Source organism: Cnephaeus nilssonii (assembly GCF_951640355.1).
Source record: "Cnephaeus nilssonii genome assembly, chromosome: 10".
Classification (NCBI taxonomy): Eukaryota; Metazoa; Chordata; class Mammalia; order Chiroptera; family Vespertilionidae; genus Cnephaeus; species Cnephaeus nilssonii.
This window is the reverse complement of record NC_137081.1, coordinates 9,693,005-9,716,982: the sequence shown is the minus strand read 5'-3', so window position 1 is coordinate 9,716,982 and position 23,978 is coordinate 9,693,005. Positions and strand designations below refer to the sequence as shown.

The window sequence follows — 23,978 nt, the reverse complement described above, 5'->3', positions numbered from 1 at the left end:
CTTCTGCCTCTGCCAAAATTGCTATTGCTTAATAAGCAACTCACAATATTACCCGGAAAGCATGGACTACCTCTGCCCATCTATTGTGATATGAACAATTTTAAAGAAACCATTCTTCTCATCCCAATTGCCCATCAATACCTGAAATTAATGATATTGGATTCCTTTCTTTGAAAAAATTTAACCATTTGTATGCCATAGCATCTATAGATGCAAGTGGTAGACTTCTTTTAATTAAATTCAAAATATCGTGGCAATTAACTGATTAATTGTTCAAGATTTAACTGTCTACATGCAGACTACCAGCAGTAAGTATTTCAGAGCTACAACAGAGCTTGTGTGGCTTGGGATGAGGATCAGACAAGAAAGAGATAGAGCCCAGCCAGCGTGGCTCAGTACTTGAGTGTAGGCCTGTGAGCCAAGAGGTCACGGTTCAATTCAGGTTGCGGGGCTTGGTGCCACCCAGGCTCAGTCCCATGTGGAGGTGTGCAGGAGGCAGCCACTGGGTGATTCTCTCTCATCTTTGATGTTTCTATCTCTCCCTCTCCTTTCCTCTCTGAAATCAATAAAATATAAATATATTTTTTAAAAAAGAGATACTGAGATGAAAAGTGAGAAGGAGAGAAAGAAAACGTTCTCTGCTTCACACTTTGCACTCAGTAGAGAAGGACCATGCTTATCCAGGGAGGAAGTTTTGGAGCCCCAGAGGAAGCATCAGTGCTTTTCCTTGCAATTTTTAATGACTTAACTGCCTCAATTCGAGACATTGGAACCCCATGCAAATACTCTTTTGTAGAGTAGAAATTAATATAAGAATGTCTTGGACTCCATGCAAAGGGATTAGTCCCTTTAAGGACAGCAATCCCAAATTTTCAATACATTACTGATACTAATATTCAATTCAGTTGTCCCAATAATCCATTAAAATGCCCTGAAAATTTTAATGTTTTGATATTTAGACTACTCCTTCCAGACTGATTCAAGCACCTAAAATTAGCACAAAAAAATCCAATAAGATTACTGCCCTAAACTTTTATTTAGAGGGGAAAAATAGTCTACGGCCATACCACCCAGAACGCGCCTGATCTAGAGGCGGGGGGAGAATTGCATACTATCTACAAGGCATCATATTGCAGCAGGAGTACAGGATTTTAAGTCAGAAGACTAGATTGTGGCACCATTCTCTCCCCTATTCACTGGAAGTTAAGTGGGGATTAATTCGTGAAACATTCTTTGAATATCTATGATATAGCAGGCACCGTGCTAGTTAATCCTATCTAATAATAGAGAAATATGCAAATTGACCATACCTCTGACACACCCACAAGCCACGCCCACAAGCCACACCCTCCATCCAATCAGAACAAGTATGCAAATTAACCCAAACCAAGATGGCTACAGCCACAGAGAGCAAGGTTTCCTAGGTAACAGAGGAAGCCAAGCTTTCCGCCTGCCCTTGCCAGGCCTAAGCCTCCACTGAAGCTACAAAGTTTCAATTATAGAAGGTAAACAAATTCAAACAAATGGTGGCAGAATGGAGCTTGAGAGAGCAGGCCAGGGTTGCCACCAGCAACAGGGGAAGCAAAGCCGGGCTCACCCGCTTAAGGCAACAAAGTTTCAATTATAACCCCAACAGAAATGGCTGCCGGCCTCGGAGGGAGCCCCAGGCTTGGCTCCGCTCCAGGCTACAAAGTTTCAATTGTAGAAGGAAAAGAAATTCCAGATACCAGGGCCTCCGCTTGGGTTGCCAGGGGGCGTGGCCGGCCTGCAAACCACCACAGGCCCCTCGCTCAGGCCACCCCACACCCCAAGGGAACCCCCACCTGATCCGGGACACCCTTCAGGGCAAACCAGCTGGCCCCCACCCCTGTACCAGGCCTCTATCCTATCTAATAAAAGAGTAATATGCAGATTGATCATCACTGCAACACACAATATAGCTGCCCCCATGTGGTCAAAGATCCTGCCCCCATGTGGACACAAGATGGCCACCACAGATGGCCAGCAGGAGAGGGCAGTTGGGAGGCACCCGGCCTGCAAGGGAGGGCAGTTGAGAAGGACCAGGCCTGCAAGGGAGGGCAGTTGTGAGAGGGAACAGGCCTGCAAGGGAGGGCAGTTGAGAGGGACCAGGCCTGCAAAGGAGGGCAGTTGGAGGTGATCAACCCTGCAGGAGAGGGCAGTTAGGAGTGACCAGGCCGGCAGAGGAGGGAAGTTGGGGGCAAACAGGCTGGCAGCAAAGTGGTTAGAGGGTGATCAGGCTGGCAGGCAGAAGCGGTTAGGGGCAATCAGGAAGGCAGGCAGGCAAGCAGTTGGGAGCCAGCAGTCCTGGATTGTGAGAGGGATGTCCAGCGGGATCGGGCCTAAATGGGCAGTCGGACATCCCACCCGGGGTCCCAGATTGGAGAGGGTACAGGCTGGGCTGAGGGACAATCCCCTCCGTGCACAAATTTCGTGCACCAGGCCTCTAGTAGTTAATGATAATATACTATAGATGGACACGTATTAAGCTTTAATGTGCATTATTTTTTTTAATCCTCACAACAAATAGGCATTGTTATTGTTTATATTTGCAGATGTGGAAACAGGTTCAGTGAGGTTAAATTGTACCATGTCACACAGTAAAGGAATTGGAGTTTGATCAACCACCTTCTCTTGCCACCTGATCTTGAGTAACCAAATCTCCATTAGTGAATGTAGCTGACAGAAAAGCAAATGCAGCCACACTAGATGAAGGCATAGAGTGCCTTGGAGCATCCTATTAAGAATGCAGGGACTGCCTTGACCCATTTAGCTCAGTGGATGGAGCGTTGGCCTGGGGACTGAAGGGTCCCGGGTTCAATTCCAGTCAAGGGCATGTACCTTGGTTGCAGGCACATCCCCAGTAGGAGGCGTGCAGGAGGCGGCTGATCGGTGTTTCTCTCTCATTGATGTTTCTAACTCTCTATCCCTCTCCCTTCCTCTCTGTAAAAAATCAATAAAATATATATTTTTTAAAAAAACAATGCAGGGACCTGGGGCAAGATAGGGATAGATATGGGTAATGAAAGGCCTTTTAACCAAAATGATGACCCAGTGAGATAAAATATAAGAATATTTTCTAGTATCTTGCCCATACAGATTGTATTGTGTTGGTTGAATTGAACTGAACCTCATAATAGTGGCATTCAAACAATCCTATTGTGGTAGTATCAGTAGACTAGATAAATAGAAATTTTATGTCTATTCCAACTCAAAATATTTTGATGAAGATAAATTTTATCAGAAATATGCAGTCCCAAGGGTCTCCAAAGGACTCACTTAGAGACTGCTAGGCAAGTACAAATTATCTCCTAAGTGCCATTGTACAAGATCTTTAGTCACAGTTGTCCATCTTCTCCACCAGAATGTAAGCATTGTGAGAGCTGGGAGTTCGGTATCTTGTTTTCCCAGCATCTGGAACAGTGTCTGGAACCTAAGAACTCAACAAACACGTTTTTAATGAGTACCTACTATGTGCAAGACACTGTGGATACAAAAATGAAAAGAATATAGCTCTTGATTTCAAAGACCTTATAGCCAGGTAGAGGAAAAGACTTACTTGGAGGAAACCATTATATCACAGCAACATAATTGTTCTAAAAGCTATAATTTTAAAAAGTACAGTCGGTATGGGCAAAGTAGCACTGACAGGTAAAGATGATCTGGCTGGAGATTGGGCCTGACTCCATATTAACTACGGCATCTCTGGTGGTTTGTCACCAGAGCACTATTCCATCCTTTGTACCTGGTTATGTGACCACAGCCTTTATATATTTGGGGCAAGATATTTATGTCACTCATCTTTCTATCTTCTTGCATCTGGCATAATGGTATAAAGTAGTCACCCGACAGATGTTGTATTTTGTCTATTTGCCATGTGGGTTTTGGCTTATTGCTGTTGCCACTAATAGTTTGTTTCCCAAGTGACTACCCCCTAGCCTAGAGGTATTGGTAGTGTTAGGCAAATGCTCACAAGTATACTCTAAATATATTTTCCTACTCCCAGATATATCCCTCAGTCCCTCTAAGATCACTTGCAGCCAAGGCTTAAGGCCACGTGTGAATGTGGGGAATTGCATCCCACGACTTCCCACGGATCTCGATTACGGGTGTTAAGGTCTGGGTTAGGGAGGAGGGTATTCAACTCAGAAAAAAACCCTGCAAATAATGGGTATATGTCTGTTATAAACAGCCACAAACACATACACACACAATATTTATGTAAATGGTATACAAAAGTTTACCATTTTAAAATATGCAGAGGAAGAAAAGATAAATGAGAGATAAAGGAAAGAGAGGTATTTATCATGGCATTAGGGAGAGGCACAGTGGTTAATGAAAGAGAAGAAAAGACAGCCTTCATACATATCAACAGAATAGGAAGCAAGATGAGATCTCCCTGTAATTCCTAAGGTAAAGACATCCCAATTTGTCTTACAAATCATTAATCTGATATTACTGCTGTTTAAAGTAAAAAATTATTACTATAAGGACATTGAGCAATTATATAGCAGTGCTAAGAAACCTACAAATCCTCAGAAGTTTTATGTGAAAATGAAGCAAATTTGTTTTGACAATACCCACCCTACTCCAGCCAAACACCAATGGAAAAGCCATGCTTTTCTCCCATACATGGTATCAGTGGGTACAAGCAGGAAGTTGGTCTTCTATCTCATACCCCTACTGCCACGCCTGGGGAGCAGGTGATACAGTCTGATTTTCCAGTGAGGTGGGGGGAAGCAGGCAGCCTGTCTTCCATCTCCACCCACAGAACAAGGCAGTGCTCTGATTGCCCAGCTAGGATAGTGTTGTCAGGGCTCAGCTGGGAGCTGATCTGTCATCCCCTGCCTGAAGAACGCTCTGATTCTCCCACCACCATAGTATCAGTGGGCTGCATAGTCAACAGAGACCCTCTTCCCACTTAGTAATAAGAGTTAATGAGGCTGTGCATGCCTGGTTATTTTTCTCAGCCACCTTGAAGGGAGTGTCTGGGTTAGAGAACTCCAAGGGGCATCAAAGTCCCGGGGTCTTTGTACCCTCAAGGTTTACCTTACCTATGACTGAAATATTCTGGGCACAGTTTCATGGGGTATGCAAAGCAGGCTGGCTCTAAATAGCTAAAAGTCTGCTCATTTTGGTTATGTTTAAAACAGTTGGGTGTGTATAAAACTTAGTGTAGCTCTGGCAGGTTTTTGAGCTAATGGGTCTTAGCCTGCTGTGAAGAAGTAGACAATGTGGGGTGGGGTAGCAATACTAGTATATAGGTCCATCCTTGTCTCATTGTCAGAACACAGAACCAAACTAGAAATCAAGAACAGAAAGACAACAGGAAAATCCCCAAACACTTGGAAGTTAAACAACATATTTCTAAATAATCCTGGATCAAAGAGGAACTGAATAAAAATGAAAATAGAACATATCAAAATTGGTTAAGACACAGTTAAAACTGCACTAAGAAAAAGTATAGCACTAAATGTACATTGGAAAAGGAAAATTTTCAAATCAATAATCTAAGCTCCCACCCTCAAAAGCAAAATAAACCCAAACCAACAAGAAAAAGAAATAATAAAGAACACTTTGTAAAATTATGATTATATGATAACCACTGTGCTGTATATCTGAAACTAATACAAAATAACATTGAATGTAAACTCTAAGTGAAAAATGAAACTTGGGAAGAAAGAATAAATAGCAGAAATCAATAAAATTGAAAACTAGAAAAATATAGAGAAAATCGGTGAAACAAAGAAAGCTAGTTTTTCAAAATAATTGACAAAATTTATAAACCTCTATAAGATTAATGAAGGCAAGAAGAGAGAAGATGCAAGTCACCAACATCAAGAATGAAAATATTAAAATATCAATACAACAATGTATAAAAATAATTATATCCCATCACAGGTAGTATTTATTCCAAATATAGAAGGCTGGTTTATATTTGAAATCAATCTACATAATCCACCCTATCAACAGACTAAAGGAAAAAAATCATATGATCAAATCAATAGACAAAAAATGTTTGTGGAGATCAGGCCGAATCTGTGCACCAGGCCTCCAACATCCCCTGAGGGGTCCTGGATTGTGAGAGGGTGCAGGGCAGGCTGAGGGACTCCACTGGTGCACAGCCTCTAGTATAAAATAATATTGAATGTCAAATGTAACTGAAAAATAAAGTTTAAAAAATATAGATAGATCTCCATTATAAAATAACCCTCCAGCTTACATTATTGTTAATACCTTTCAATACCAGATATTGAAAGCTTTCCTTTCAATAATAGGAAGAAAGCAAGGGATATAGTATGGGAAGTTTTAGAAATTGTAATAGAAAAATAAAAGTCACAGAGATTGGAAAGAAAGAAACACAACTCTATTTTCAGATTAAATGGTTGTCTATGTAGAAAATACCAAGGAATCTACAAAAATAATAATGAGTGAGTTCAGTAAGGTTAAAGGATCAAATAGCAAAAATCAATAACCTTTCTATATGCTAACAACACGTGGAAACAAAATTTAAAACAGAATAGCAGTTATAATAACTTCAAAGAAATTAAATACTTATAAACCTATCAAGACATGTACAGGATAAAAATTACAAAATACTGATGGAAGAAATCAGAGACCTAAGTAAATGGAGAGGCATACCATGTTCATGGATTGGAAAATTTAACTTAGTAACGATATCAGTTTGTCCTTAGATGGACCTATAGATTTAATGTGATTTTTATCTAAATTCCAGGTTTTTGTAAATATGGACAAGATCATTCCCAAATCTGTGTAAAAAGGCACAGGTCCTAGAATATCTAACATAATCTTTAAAAAGAAGAAAAGTGGGAGGAATCACTTTACCTGATTTCAAGGTCTACTATATAGCTACAGTAATCAAGAAACAGGAAGTGTGGTATTAGAGAAAAGAGAGACACACAAAGATCAAAGGAACAGAATAGACATCTTAGAAACATACCCACAAAAACATGCTCTTGTGATTTTTGACAGCAATGTAAAGGCAATTCAATGGAGTAAAGCTAACCTTTTCAACCAGTGGTATAGGAGCAATTGGCCATCCATGGGTAAACAAAACCAAATTTTGACCTAATTCTCATACCTAAAATAAAAATAAAACCAAATATGGAGAAATTGATGGGAATTTAAAAATGTATAGCCACTCCTGAACACTGTTTGGCAGTTTCTCAAAAAAATATACACTGAGTGGCCAGATTATTATGATCTCTGAACACATAATCATCTGGCCATTCAGTGTGTATATATATATATTAGAGGCCCGGTGCATGAATTCTTGCCTGGCCATGGGGAGGGGACATGGGTAGTTAGCCAGCCTGCCTGCTGGTCGAACTCCTGGTCGAGGGGACAATTTGCATATTAGCCTTTTATTATATAGGATATACACTGAGTGGTCAGATTATTATGCATTCAGAGCTCATAATAATCTGGCCACTGAGTGTATATGCCACTGCTATGTAACCCAACAATTTTACTCTTCAGCATTTATCCCAGAGAAATTAAGTCTTATGTTTACAAAAACAACCTGAATACAAATATTCATAGCAGCCTTATTCATAATAGCCCAAAAGTGGAAACAACCCAGATGTCCTTCAATTGATGAATGGCTATTACTGTGATATATCCATACCATGGAATGATACTCAGCAATAAAAAGGTACTAAGTATTGTTACATACAGCAACCTGGACAGATGTCCAGAGAATTGTGCTGAGTGAATAAAAAAGCTGATCCCAAAATGGTATACATTGTATGACTCTATTCACATAACATTCTTGAAATTATAAAAATGAAGAACAGATTAGTGGTTGCCAGGCATTAAGTAGGTGGTGGAGGCAGAAAAGAAATGGGTGTTACTATCTGTAAAAGGACATTGGGGATCCTGGTGGAAATGTTCTGCAACTTGACCTTATAATGTCAGTACCCTGGTTGTGATATTGTACTAGTTTCACAAGATGTTACCATTGAGGGAAACTGGATAAAGGGTACATGGGCTCTCTGTGTTATGTCTTACAAATGCATATAAATCAACAATTATTTCCAAATAGCTGGATTTTCAAAAAATAAAGAAAAAGAAAACTTACCTTGTATATATTTCTTAAAGGTGGTAGTCAGACCAGTATACAACAGATGAAACTAAAGTAAATTGAACAAGATAAATTCAGTGGGTAATCCATACAATATAGGTTATGTACAATCAATAGATTTAGAAGGTTGAAAGAATCCATCACCTATGGCAACAGGCTTCTGAAGAAGACATATCAGAGTTCTTGAAAAAAATTCTGAAAAGTCTAAGCTGATTGCTTCACAGACAAGTCACAAAAATCCTCAGAACTTTATGGTAAAATAAACTCTTAAGTTGTTAGAATTTAAAAGAAGAGGGTTTTTTTCTTTCTTTTAATAGAAATGTGTTAGTTTTTACCTTAATCAGCTTTTTAAAAAAATATATTTTACTAGAGGCCCGGTGCATGAAAATTCATGCACTGGAGGGGGGTCCTTCAGCCCGGCTTGCCCCCTCTCACAGTCTGGGAGCCCTCAGGGGCAGGAGGTGACCCGACGATCAGGGGAAGGTGATGCCCCCATCACACCTCTACCCCTGCCACTGCCGGCAGTGCAAGCCTTGGCTGGCCCTGGTAACCTGAGCCTCAGGCGGCCCTGGGCGGCTGGGCAGCTGCCATCGGAGGCTTGCCTGCAGCTTGGGCTGGCCCTGGGAGGCGGGGGGGATGAGGGGATGGGCACGGCCATCTTGTGGCTGTGGGCACTGCCATCTTTGAGAGGGTGTGACGGTCAATTAGCATATTCCCTCTTTATTAGATAGGATTGATCTTTTACAGAGAGGAAGGGAGAGGGATAGAGAGTTAGAAACATCGATGAGAGAGAAACATCGATCAGCTGCCTCCTGCACACTCCCTACTGGGGATGTGCCCACAACCAAGTTACATACCCTTGACTGGAATTGAACCCGGGACCCTTCAGTGTGTAGGCTGATGCTCTATCCACTGAGCCAAACTGGTCAGGGCTAAAAGAAGAGGGTTTTAAAAAATGAACCTAAGGTAGTGTGTTAAAGAAATGCAGTATTTTGCCCAGCCAGTATGGCTCAGTTGGTTGAACGTTGACCTATGAACCAGGAGGTCACTGTTCGATTCCTGGTCAGGGCACATGCCCAGGTTGTGGGCTCCATCCCCAGTGTGGGGCGAGCTGGAGGCAGCCGATCAATGATTCTTTTTCATCATTGATGTTTCTCTCTCTCTCCCTATTCCTTCCTCTTTGAAATAAATAAAAACGTATTTTTTTAAATATATTTTATTGATTTTTTACAGAGAGGGAGAGGGATAGAGAGCTAGAAACATCGATGAGAGAGAAACATCGATCAACTGCCTCCTGCACACCCCCCACCAGGGATGCGCCCGCAACCAAGGCACATGCCCTTGACCGGAATCGAACCTGGGACCCTTGAGTCCACAGGCCGACGCTCTATCCATTGAGCCAAACCGGTTTCGGCATAAAAACGTATTTTTTAAAAAGAAATGCAGTATTTTGAGACAAACTTTTGAAGTGCTAATCTGAATTGGAAAGGACTAAATTTTCAACTCTTGGCTGATTCAGGTGACAGTCTTTCAATAGTTACTTCACATTTTTAGAGCCCCTTCATAAATTAAGACTTTCCAGATATGGCTTAATTAGTTTCTATTTAAACACTAACAATGACTAGATGCTAAAATATTTTCTCAAACATCAGGATGTAAGAAAGGTGGGGAGGGATGAGGAATTTAACTTTACCCACCAGTGAAAGGCGGTGTTTGGTGATGGTAAGAGAAACTTGTATGAAATAGTAAAAGGGCTTGGATTTTACAGGTAGAAATACCTAGATTCTTTCACTTCCATGATCATATAACTTTGGGCAGTTTATATCTGAGTTTCCGTTTTCTCATCTGCAAAATAAGTATGCTATCATTTATTTCAAATAATTTTAAAGGGCTTAGAACATAATAGTCACTTGCTAAATGGTAAGCATTATCTTTTTTTCACCTGTATAAATATATTATAGGATAAATATGAAAAGTGGTATTGTTTGGGTCAAAGTATATGCACACATTTTATTCTCATAGAAATTGCCAGATTACCCTTTAAGCCAAATTTATTAATTTGTATTTACACCCCAAATGTAGGAAAGTACCCATTATCCCACATCCTGGTTTATTCTAGTCTTCCTTTCTTGTTTGTCTATGATGTAACTTCTCTCTCCAACCATGAGAAACATGGATCTCAACATTCACTCTCCATTTACATATATATAAAGCAGTTTCAGAATTCCTAACTTGTACTGTACCCATGACAAACAAATTTACCTACTAGTGTACATACAGTGTTTATGTACATTTTATCGTTAGCCTTACATTTCTAGTCAAAACATCGTTACCAAGATCAGTTCTTTTTTTCTCCTATTCCCTTCAGTGTAGTTATATCTTACATTTGTAATACAGTTAGATTCACTGTCTTTTTTAAATAAGTGATTTATCTATATTTATTATCAACTCAGAATTGACTCCTTTATCCAACTGTTTTCAAGTGAGGAAACAAAAAAGCTAGTTCTGAGAGCTTAAGTGACTTACCCGAAGTTACAGAGTTAAAGTTGGGGTGAGGAGCTAAAACTCAGGGTTCCTGTGTCAAAGGGGTTTGACACTTCCTCAAATAGGGATGTTCTTAGCCAAGTCTCTGAATTATTTCTTGACCCCCAACATTTTGTTTTTATTTTAATTTTAGTTTACATACATTAATGTTTACTCTTTGTGAAGTACAGCTCAATGAATTTTGACAATGTATAGTGATGTATTTTAATTATTTTTAAAAATTTTAATAATATTGTCTATTCAAGTTTTCTTATTCCACTTGAGTAACTTTTGCAAAAAGACTTTCCTATATGCCACCAACATTTTTCCAGTTGCTTATCATGATAAACTAGCCATGTTTTATGCATCTTAATTTTCACTTAATATCACATTGTTTAGATAGCCTTTATATCTACTTAATTACTTTAAATGGCTAAAATGTTTTTAATAATAATATCCAATACTCTTATTGCAAGCTACTATATTAGTGCCTTTATATATTAACTCATTAAATTCTCACAGCAATCCTATGAGGTAAATATTATTACTATATTTTATATGTAGGGAAATCATGCATAGAGGGGCTGATTGTCTAATGACACAGCTATTAAGTGGTAAATTTGGGTTTTGAACACAGGCAGACTGGCTCTGGAGTCTGTGTTGCAAACCACCAAATTCTACTGTCTCTCATTGTGAGCCTGTACAATTATTTAATCAATGCCCTATTAAGAATTCCCTTTATTATTTTTACATTTATAAGTTTTATAAGCTTTTTTTAAAAAAAAATTAAAGCTATACCTGCACAGCCCTGAAAAATTCTGTCAGCACAAAAGGGTATAATGCAAAATGAAAGTTATCCTTCTCTACCCACAACCACACTACCATTCTCATTCCCTAGGATGACTACTTTTAACAGTTTGCTTTATAGTTCTTCCAGTAAGTTTTATTATAGTTCTAACTTATTGAAAGTCTATTTGATTTTTCAACTTACCAACTTCAGGTAGAGTGTGTTGATATTACACTTGGAAAGATGAGTGATTTAGAGCATTTATAATATTTCAAATCTTCCCTCTAATTTTTCTCAGTGCTATTAGGCATGAATTTTTATTTTTCTAATGGTTATCTTTAAGGCTTTAAGAATATATTTTAAATATTTCTTGAGATGTAAACCAAATGGACATTGTCTACCAGTTTCCTTCTATGAATTATGAAAAATATTTTTAAAGGTTTCATTTTCTGTCTCCTGAGAATCACTGAGAATGTGATTTCAATATATTATCAGATGCCATTTGTTATCTAAAGCATTTTAAAATCTTTTAAAGTTAAATTACAATTTGTTCTGACAATTCTGTTTTCTACTTTTGTTTCTCCTTGAAGTTGTTGTACATCATTTTGGTTTTATAAATTCAGTAGAATAAATATTACAGTATTAAGGAAGCTAAGAATAGATATATATTTGTGTATCTATAAATACAGATTTATTTTGATAATTGGAAAAGTATAATATTATGAGAAACTTGGGAAATATTCTTTCATTGCAAGCAGTCCAAAATTAAAACTTCTCTTTTTATAAGGTGGCTTTTTTTCAAAAACAATACATGGTAGCATCTTTGAGACCAGAACATTCAGAACCCAAACCAAAATATCAGGTGAGTGCTGAGTTATTCTATTCCAATACCAATCATACTTAACTATTAGGCTTTCCTAATACAATATGTAATTCAATGGCTCCAAAACCAAAATAATCATTAGAAATACTGGGATATCTTTTAAAAATACATATTCCCAGGTCCCACCTCTGACCTAAGAACCTCAGTTTCGAAATGGAGCCTAGGAATTTGTACTTTTCAAAAAAACTAAGTGGGTTCTTATCTGTCACCTGGATATCAACTAGTATTTGAAAACCAGTTGTAATGAAGTGTATCCATTAAAATGAAGCTTGGACTACTAATGTGACATGAACTAAAATTCTAGGTTGATTTCACACTTTGTTTTTTTCAATTGGATAGATAATGTAGAAGTTGTTTGAACAAAAGTTTTGAATAAGAGACTTCATTTCAGTGATAAAATAGTTCGATTCCAGAGCTACAAAACTGCCTATGGATGTCACACTGAAATTTCACTGTAATCCAGAATTTTGTGTACTGCTGTCTCTTAACCATTTTTGAGGCATATAAAGTATTAATCAAAAAGCAAGATTTTACTGTAATGTTCTAAGGGTTGAATGGAACTCATCCCAGTTGAAATTCTCAGACTTAAAAGCAGGTGATATATGCCCCCAAGTCAGCCTTTAAAGAATATTCCTGATACTTTCACTGGGAGATATACTACTTTGCATTTTTAAAAAATTTCCTAAAATGATTCATGTTTGTATGGATAGGACTTAGATCCTGATGGTAGCCATTGTTTAAGCAAATGCAACTAACACTGGAAGTTGAATTCTTTACTATTTGTGAAGTATTTACAAATATTCCAGGTAGGAAAAAGCTTTTGGACACAGAATAGTATCAGAGTTAGAAAATGGAAATTTTTGCATTAAAATTTCAAATATTTTTAAAATAATTAAAGTTAGTTTTCAGTTTGTAGAAGGTAGGAGGATGGATAGATAGACTGACAGATTGCTCAAAGACTTAGCTAGAAAATGTATTATAAATTCAAAATAAATGTTACAGGATGTCTTACCTGTTTTTAATTTTACAGAATTTCAACACCAAGGACGATTTTGATCCTTTTCTAAGGCTTATAAACAACAAAATATCAGCCAGTAAAAGGAACAATGAAGATATGTCTAAATATAGAAACACTTTAAGTACAGAGGTTATAGAACACGAGGACCAAGATCCTCCTGACCCAACACATTCCAAACCTTCAAGCCCTACTGATACAAACCAGCCCAATGGTCTTGATAGCAGCATTGTAGACACTAAGACTGTAGACACCAAGAAAGAGTTAGCCCCTGATCCTGATACCATCACAAAACAGACTGTAAGCAGTAAGAATAATTTAGACTGTGATCCTACCATCACCACAATAAAGAGTTTAGATATTAAGAATCAGTTGAAGGAAAGACTACCAAATACATCTTTGCCAAACTTTAAAAGAGAATCATCACCGACTGAAAGTGTAGATGTACATAGAGGTCGCCTCTCAAAATCATTAAGTTTTACTGACCTCCTACACAACTTACAGCAATCTGTGATGCTCAGCCCACGTTTAAGTAAAAATCTTGAAGACCTTTTAGATAAAATATTTTCTAAATCAAACATTCCTAATGACACTGAAGCAGGAGAGAAAAGCCATAGTTCTCCACTTCCACTTGTTCATGATAAACCACCAAGAAGTTTGGAAGATAAAATACTTGAAAAAATCCAAGATTTAAATAACTGGCTTTCAAAAGGAGACATTTTGAATTCAGAGTCTCCTGTAAATCCAAAAATTAAAGATATTCCTGGAGTTTCATTGTCAGAAGATGGGCCAGGAAATTGTCTAGAGGTAGAAAGGGACCTTGTCTCTGAAAACCACTTGAAGGACGGTGAGATAGCTTTTCCAATTAAAAAAAAAAGTAGTGTCAAAAAGAAACATTTAGAAAGTGAAGTGTCGAGCTCCGAGCCAGATTTCAATAGCATCGCACATGATTACATTATAAAGCAGATATTCACTGCCCCATTCCTCTCCAAGTTGGCGATGGGAGTGGAAGAATTGAGTGAGACACAGCTGAGCTGGCAGAATCAATTACCCACATCTTGGGAGAGTTTATATTCAAATATTCCAGGTCACTATGAAGAAAGCGATGATGGGGAAGAATTGCCAGAGGCCAGATCTGTTGCAAGCCAGATAGTGCAAGCATTTCCTGTAGATACTCTTTTAGGATCTGGGATCATCAAAGTGGTAGAATTAGATGATGGAGGCCAGAAGAGTTCTTTGCTGCACACAGAATCAGCCTTTGCTGGAGAAAAGCCAAAGGACTCCACAGACGATTATTTAGAAATCAAGAGCAAAACAGATTTTCTTGCAAAGCAGAATATACCCATCATTCCCAAAGAAACCACTTCTTTTTTTAATAGAGCCACGTTTATAGACAAAAGCCAAAATACATCCGCACAAGATACAAAATATCAGTCAACACCAGATGAAAAAACAGATTTGCCAAGTAATCGTCAGAGGCTTGATAGAGAAGAAAATGATCTAAATTCTACCTTAGAAAATTTAAATAACTTGTTAATGGGTAAACTTAATGAGCCAGATGTAATAAAATTAAAATCCTTTTTCAAAAACATATTTAATGTTTTTTTAAAACATAATCAGTCTGAAAAGAGGAGACAACCAGAAAAAGAATTAGAGAAACTAATCCAACATCCTTTTCTAAATAATGCAGAAGACCTTGAAGAAATCAAAGAGAATTTTGATGAAGCAGACAAATTAGACAGAAAACCTAATTTGAATCCAAATCTGCGTGTATTTCTAGAAACACTCTCAGAGTCAGAAATTAAAAAATTTAAATCTGAGTTAAGCAGACATATCCAGCATTACCTTATAGAAAGACTTTCAGAATCAGGACATATCACCAAAGAGGATTTACCTAAAATCTATCAAAATCTGTATTTGATGAATGAGAAAACAGAACCAAAAGGGCAAAATGTTTCTCTGGAGAAATCTTCAGAAATGGTAAAAGAAACAATGTCTTTTGTAGATAATTTTAATCATCACTTCATAGATAAACATTTGGAAATAAGGCTGAGATCCTTTTTAAACGAAATTCTGCAAAACTATTTCCAAAAAAACCTTTCGGAAAGCAGTTTATTTAAAGAGACAGAAACTGAACCTATGCACTCAAACATATCTTCTCTAAATTCTAAAAGTTCTTCAGTATCTTTTCATGAGTTAGGACAAGACATTTCAAAGGGGGATTTTGGTAGAAGGCTTGAAATAAACATGAAATATCCTGTAGATAAATCTCTGCAAAACTACCTTATATCTTTATCAGAAAATGAACTATTAAATCTAAAAGATGATTTAAGTAAATACCTCCAGATACTTTTTATAGATAAACTTTCAAAATCAGGACTAATCACTGAAAGGCAATTAAAGGGAATCAGCAACCATATAAATTTGATTAATTCTAGTTTCACACCATTTAAATGTATAAAGCCAGATTTATCTTTCAGAGATGAAAATAAATTTATGCGTGAGCATTCAGAAAAGCAAGATAAATATCCAAAAGTTATTCATAAAGCTACTTTACAAAAGTCTCCTGAGGATAGAGTTGTAGAAACAGAATTGACCAGGAAGGAGGAAAAGGAGTATTTTCCCTTACAGAATATTAAAGGAAATCCAGCAATTATTAGAGAACAGAAAACACTGGCTTTAATTAAAGTACAACCTTCTTCCAACAAAAATACCCAAACAATTCCATCCAAGAAGTCATCGGAAAGACCTACAGATATAGTGCTTAAGAAACAAAGGAAAGCACACGGTTTCATGCAGCTTTCTGAAGCAGAAACTTTTGATTTCAAAACAGAGATTCAAAATCCACACAGTTGGAATGGTAAATCAGAAATAACTCAATCAAACACTTGCTTTGAAAGCACACTAAAAATGAAGTCCCTTGAAAAAAAGGAGCAGAATATCTATAAATTGATGGTACAGGAAAGACATGAAGTATTGTTGCCACCGAACCCTAGGATTCCTTATTGCAAAATGCCAAATGAAGATGAAGAATACATGGGTAAACTCACGTTTCCTCCCAGGCAGAGTAACACTTTAACTCATTTCAGTTCTGAGGCTGGGAACAACCATTGTCAGAGACTGAAAGGATATAATAACAATAATAAAAAAGAACATTTAGAAACACTTGCACATTATGAAAAAGAAATACAAAGTCTTTATCTAAAACCAAGTGAAATTTTCAATGAAAACTGTGCTAAGGTCCTTGAATTGGTTAAATATAAAGTTGTGGAAGCTGAGAAAAACTCAAAACCATCTCTCTTCCCAGAAGTATTAAAGAAAGAAAATCTAAAGCCCAAGGTCCGAAAAGAAAGAGATCGTGTCAACCAACAAACGAAGTCACCTAAGACAGTTAAGATACTGGCAACCACGCCGCCCGCCAGGAGAAGGCCAAGGAAATCTGTCCCAAGGGCATTGCTTCATTGGACTGCAAGAAGAACTATACACGTAATCATGCTTTTCTAATCTTCTCCTGTATTTTCTGAAGTTCTGTAAATAATCTACTTTAGGATATCTATATCTGTATATTTATACGGATATATCTGCATGCAAGTGTGTGTGTATAACCTTCGTTGCCCCAAGATGTACAGATCTCCAAATTTAAAAAAATATTCTTCTGACATCCAAATGTCATCTTACCTGATCCAAAATATATTCACAAAACCAGGGGACTGTTAACACATGAGTACCTTTGTGTGAAATAGATAAAGGGCACACCCTCTGGAGTATTAGGAAAAGGCCCCTTCCCTCTGGGAAGATTCTGCAGGTTGACCCAGCCTGGAGCCAGAGCACAGGCCCTGTCCACGAGAGACGGGCTGGCTTTCAGCCCCAGCTCACCCCCGAGTCAGGGGCCATTGTACAGGCACAACCCGAACAACCACTGGCAGTGGTTGTATGCTATGGAAATACATAATGTGTCTCAGGTCACTGAACAACTGTTTCAGTGAACAAATATATTATATGCCAGTTGTTCTGCTAAGCATTAGGGTATGCAATCAAATTATGAAGTGCAAAATTTCATTTTAATTTCCAGTCTTTTTTTTTTTTTTTTTACCACAACCCTACTGCTCTCAAATTTGGGAATCTATTTTTAATCCTATATAATAAAAGGGTAATATGCAAATTGACCCTAACGGCAGAACGACCAGAATGACCGCTGGACCAGTCACTATGAGGTGCACTGACTACCTCTTGGTTCATTTCTCCGGCCGGCAGGCTCCGATCACCTGATTGCCACCTGCGGCGGAAACGGGGCTGGCGAGCAGTCGGGATCAGCTGACCTCTCAGCCCCTTCCCCTGGCCGTCAGGCACCAATCACCCGACGGTGAATGGGGAACCGGGGGTGGGTGGCGGTGGGTGGCGGGGCCAGCTGTGGGCAGCTGGGGAAGATGGCCCTGATCCCAGGCCAGGCCTAGGAAACGTACCCATGCACGAATTCCGTGTGCCAGGCCTCTAGTATAACATAAAACAGGAAGGTAAATCTGCTACTACACTTTATACAAACTATTCTAGGAATGGAAGGGATGTATTTTAATTTTCTTGACCACTGCTCTTATATGTTGGTATATATAAACAGGCATGACCTACAATGTAAATTCATACGTTGTAATGGTAATTTGATGTAATTCTATCTTTGAGAAAATCGATCTAAGTTAAAAATAGTTGAATTTCTGTAGTAAATTATTTTTCCTCCCTCCCTCCCTCCCTTCTTGCCTTTCTTTTTCCTCACCCAAGGATATTTTCCCATTGATTTTTAGAGAGTGAATTGGGAGAAACAGTGAGAGATAAACATCCATGTGAGAGAGACACATCGATTGGTTGCCTCCTGCATGAGCCCTGGCTAGGTTCTGGGATTGAATATGCAACCGAGGTATGTCCTTTATCAGAATTAAACCCTGACCCTTCAGTCTGGCTGACGCTCAATCCACTGAGCCAAACCAGTTAGGTCCATAGTAAATTGATTTTCCAGGGTAAAGCAAATATTTAGCTTTAGTAAATAGTAAAACAAATTAGTAGCATGGTAAATATTATTAATATAGCTTATACTCTCAACATTGGATTTCTCTTTTGATCTAAATTCAGTAATTTAGTATCAAGTGTGTGAGGGGTTGTGTGCACTAGGAATAGGAAAAAATGGGTTTATGGTCTTCAGAAAACAAAGACTGAAGATTCTTTAGTCAAGTGGAATCATTAGTATCACTTTCAAACAAAACAAATTGTGTTTAGGTTACACGTTATGAGATCATATAGGGTCTCAGAATTCTTATCCTAAGACTGGGCAAGAGAGATTGAGTTATCTTTATTTCCCTCTCTTAAACCAACGGTACCTGAACTTTTCTCTCTAGTGACATTGGCAACAGAGAATAAATGGTAAGGGAATTTTTCAGATCATCAGAATGTCTGGCTCATCTGATTCTCTAAAATCCAAGAATTTCCCAAAGGACTCAAAACAGAACACTGAAAAACTGAGTTGTAGGAGCATCCAGAAAAATAACCAGGGGGCGTAGGGGGGACGCGGGCGGGGGGTGGGAATGCGGGGGCTCCATGCACTTCCACTGGTCCTCTAGCAACAGTACATCCGCTGTGAAGCAAGTTATAAATCACTCACAATGTAGCAGACACTCCCTTAATGCCGTGACTTACCTAATTGCTCTATGCACATGAGAGGGGAGAGGGAGAATGCTTCCTTGTCCTCTGCAAACCCCGGCAAAAATGTGAAGTGGGTCACATTTCTCTTTAGACTCTTGGTATCTCCTATTTTGTACATCTCTTTACTGCTGTCTGATTCTTAGTCCTGCCAAACCTCCCCCAGCTCTCCAATTCTAATAATCCTTGCTCACTTCCTCTCCAAATGCAAGCAGCCCGTTTCTTTGGTGGGGCCATCTCTCTGAAGTGTTAAGAGACAAGCTGCTCAAACTGCAGGGGAAACTAGTTTACACTAATTTGAGAATGACTAATAGCTCCATATTCCCTTATGCATACTTGTAAACTTTACAAGTTTAGAGAATCAGATGAGCCAGACATTCTGATGATCTGAAAAATTCCCTTACCATTTATTCTCTGTTGCCAATGTCACTAGAGAGAAAAGTTCAGGTACCGTTGGTTTAAGAGAGGGAAATAAAGATAACTCAATCTCTCTTGCCCAGTCTTAGGATAAGAATTCTGAGACCCTATATGATCTCATAACGTGTAACCTAAATATAATTTCTTTGTTTTGTTTGAAAGTGATACTAATGATTCCACTTGGCTAAAGAATCTTCAGAGTCTTTGTTTTCTGAAGACCATAAACCCATTTTTTCCTATTCCTAGTGCACACAACCCCTCACTCGTAAACTTTACAATGTAAAGTATTATAAAGTATAGCCATATTATTAAAAATTTGAAAAGGAAAACAAAGCCCATAATCCCGCCACCCTATCACAGCCACCATTTAAAAAAATTATTTTGGTATATATCTTTTAGTTATTTCTGAATGTCTTACTTTTTACTCTCAAAATATACGCATTTTTAAAATTGTTTTAATATAAACGTTATAACCATATCCTTAGATGCTGAATTCTGTGCGTGTGTGTATTAAAGATGTTTATTAACTTTTAAGGAATGAAATTTGGGATAACATAAAAAGTAAAATATAAGAGTTCATAATATATACTTGGGGCTGGGGAAGACGTATTTTGGAAGAGAATTATAGAACAGGTTGTTCAGCTTTGCTTAGGAGTCTGACCCCTGGGGCCAACTTCCCTAAATTTATCTGGTTTCAAGCTTTATATCTTCCGTCCCTTTGAAATAACAGATCCTTTGAAACAATAGATTTTTTTAAAGATATGTTTTTATTGATTTCAGAGAGAGGAAAGGAAAGGGAGAGATAGAAACATCAGTGATGAGAATAATCAATCACCGTCTCCTGTACGCCCCCTACTGGGGATCAAGCCGTAACCCAGGCATGTGTCCTGATGGGGGGTAGGGGGTGGGGGTGTTACTGAATCCAACCTTGACCTCCTGGTTCATGAGTTGATGCTCAACCACTGAAACACACTGGCGGGCTGAAACAATGTTGTGATTTTTTGTTGTTGTTGTTCGTTTGTTTTTGTGGTTCTACATTCTCATCTCTGTTTCTATTTATTTTGGTTATTTACTTATATCTATTTATTGTTGGTAGTATTACAACATTTTTATAGTTTGTAATGGGAGGCATTGGGTGGAAGGTCTGAATTTACCTATAAAACATTTGATGCTCTCATTTTTTTGTCTTTGTTGATATTACAAACTTTGGTTCTTATAAATGTAAAATATACTTTAAGGAAGCCTAACTCACCAACTTGATCTTTTATTTTAATATTTAGGATTGTTCGGATAGATTTGAGGATTTTCCTATGACCTCATTTCAGCATCTTGAAAAAGCGAAATCAAGAGCAAAGCTTTTAGAAAAGAAGCCAGAGGAGAGCCACGATCGGTTAAAACACGCCAGACCGTGTACCGCTCCGGGGGTTAACAAGCATCGAGAGAGCTACACTGGAAAGTTTACAAGTTTCAGCAGGCTTAGCTCATTGAAATGATACCGTCCCACGTTATGAAATCCGTAAAACACAGCCAAAATTTTTTGAAAGAAAATGCTGAAAATGTTTGCTCACTTGTAATATTATCCAATTGTTAAATAGCTCAGAATGATATGTGAGGCCAACAGTCAGAATATCATTTCTCCAATTAACAAAATGGTTTGGAGATCTGTCCTTTTCTGTGATAGAAGTCAGCAACCAAATTTCATCTTGTTAGAACCATTTTGTTTTAATTAAAATGTAAAAGAAACACTTTTTGATGTAAATGTTTTCGTTTATGAATCATAGGGAACAAACCCAGAAATACATATTCAGTTCGTATTCATTAGCAATGTTGTATTCCCAGCTTTTCTTCTTTTTCACTATATGACAGTATTGCTCCAATTCATAGCTCTCAGATTTTTCAAATCTGTTTTATGCTCTGAACGATCCCTACCCACCAGTTTTTAAGTTCTCTATGTGCTATTGATCCCCTTTTACTCTTCAGCTTTAGTTATATTTCTTGATTCAACAGAATATAATTCTCTAGGCCTATAAAACTTGTTAATTTTAATATTGGCTATCACAACTTTTTACACTTTAAAGATTATAAAGAACAGATTTAATACGAATTTCTGAGGCAGCTCCTACACTGTAGTGACTTACTTGAAAAACTATGAAAGGGCCTCTTTAATAACACAAAACTCAGGAAGCTGCATACATTTATAAAAACTGCCTAAAATATTGCCTAGCTAAATCAGCCCTGAACTTAAGTCAGAGACTTCTGAGAATTGGCTCTATTCCTATCAAGTACAGTATTTGGGGTCTTGTTGAACTTGGGCTCATTCTTGAGAAGCAAAACTTCAATTTATAGAATTTTTTGTCAGTTTTAATTTTTCTCCCATAAATCATAAAAACTATGGGGTTTAAGTAGATTGGCTGATGGAGAACTTAATTCCTGATCATTCACTTAATGGTATGATCAAGATAGTACATTTTTTTGGAGGCCAAGAATTTCTAGTAATCCTTAAAGTTGTTCTTGCATCAGTCATAGTGTAACTGGGAAAACAGTTATAACTCTGAATCTTTAAGTAGAAGAAACATGGGGAATTGGTTTCATGAGTGATGGAATCAAGGCTAAGAAATCAAAAGGGACGGTGGGTCAACCCAGAGATTAGCAAGAGCAGGATGTGCTGCTACCTCTTAGATGGAAGAGACAGCAGGAGCAAGCGGTGCTACCAGAGTCCTAAAGCCAAAGGCCAAGAACATAGAGCCACTGCCAGGACTCCGCAAGAAACCGGGAAGAGGAGCACAGGGTAAGAAATGCCACGTTCCCCCCTCTCTTCCTGCTCTCTGATTTTCCACTATTGCCTCCCTGGACACCCAAAAGAGAGGGTGCATGGGAAATGTAGTTCCCAGCGAAGCCGAGCAAGGGAAGAGTGGAGAAATGGATCTAAGAGCAAACAGACAATTGACCAGCAGTACTTATGAGGAAAACCACTGATGGAGGAGATATTTACTAGATGGGAATCTCAGATCCCTTTGTCTCATTAAACTCTTAGTGGCAATACTGTGCACAGAGTTTAAAATTTCCCACCGGGGAAATCTCTCAAATATTCAAGTCTTTAAAAAAAAATCTCATTGCCTTTATTCAAGGTTGAATTCCTTAAATATTTATTAAATGTCCATAATATGCCAAACACTTTGCTAAGCATCAGGATGTACTAGCGAATAAGAATATTCTCAAGGAGTCCACAGTCTACTAGGGACACAGCACAGAAGTAGCAATAATAGTTACATGAGCATTGTTTGTGGAAAGTACTTCGCTCATACGGCATTTTAGCTTGGGTCCTTCAGAAAGCCAACATGACTGGACATGTGTGTTAGGCAGAATAATGATCCATCAATCCTAATCCCAGGAACCTGTGAATATGGTACCTTACCTGGCAGAAGGGACTATGCAGCTGTGATTAAGTTAAGGATCTTGGGATGAGATTATCCTGGATTACCTGGGTAGACCCCAGATAATCTTGAGTCTTTATGAGTGAGAGGCAGAAGGTCAGAAAAGGAGATGTGAACCCTGAAACAAGTGCTGGCCCTGAGGCCAGGGGGCAGGCAGCCCGCAGAAGCCAGAAAAGGCAGCAGATTCTCCCCCTGCCAACGCCTTGTAAACGTCGGACCTCCAGAACTGTACAATGATTTGTGTTATTTTAAGCCACTAAGTTTGTGGTCATTTGTTACAACAGCGATAGAGAACTAATACAGCAAGCAGGGAGCCTATGGTGCAAAATTTAAGCCAATCTCCGGGTAAGGATGTCAGTCAAGTGCAATAGCTACTGTGATGGTTAATTTCAAGTGTCAATTTGACTGGGCCATAGGGTGCCCAGATATTCAGTGAAAACTTCTGGGTGTTTCTGTGAGGCACTTTGGATGAAATGAACGTCTAAATCTGTAGACAAACCAAAGGAGACTGCCCTCCTCCATGTGGGTGGGCCTCTCCAGGTCAAGGTCTGAAGAGAGTTCCTCCCGCCTGCCTGCCTGTGGCATCAGCTCTGCCGGCCAGCCTGGCGGCCTTGGGACTGGAACGCCATTGGCTCTCTAGGCCTTCAGCTTGTTCTTTCACCCTGAAGATCTGGGGACTTGTTAGCCTCCATCATCGTGCGAGGCAATTCCTAAGAGTAAGTCTCCTATTGGTTCTTTTCTCTGGAGAACCAGAACCCCCGGGAGATCCGAGAGGCACTGCCTCACGCTCTCCAGTCCACCTTTTGCACGCCACATTCCACCGCTCCACGCAGATCCAGAACCTCCTCTGACTCCTGTGGGTCTCCTGTGAAGGGAAGTTTCGGAGGTCGGTGGACCACTACAGCCCCCGCTACTACAGTGACCTCAGGGCCTCAACTGGTGCTCACCTCTCCCTCCTCCACCTTGCAGGTCTTTGTGGCTGACTTGATGGAGTGACCTAAACATTCTTGACAAGGGCTGGCAATCAACATGGAAAGGTTTGTGTTTCACGTTGTCTATTAATTTACTAGTATATACTGTCTCATTGCTTCTAATTTTTTAGTCTCAAGACA

The 23,978-nt window shown here is 38.6% G+C and overlaps 1 protein-coding gene across 1 annotated transcript in view; it reads left to right on the top strand.

Annotated features, from left to right (window-relative positions):
• C2CD6 (C2 calcium dependent domain containing 6) overlaps positions 1-20,925 on the top strand; it is a gene marked incomplete at both ends in the record, with an annotated part of 71,705 nt that extends 50,780 nt beyond the window's left edge. Inside the window, 2 exons of the mRNA XM_079783092.1 lie at positions 13,346-16,816; positions 20,713-20,925. Coding sequence (XP_079639218.1) covers positions 13,346-16,816; positions 20,713-20,925 — 3,684 coding nt within the window. The remainder of the gene's footprint in view (positions 1-13,345; positions 16,817-20,712) is intronic.
• Positions 20,926-23,978: the final 3,053 nt, after the last annotated feature.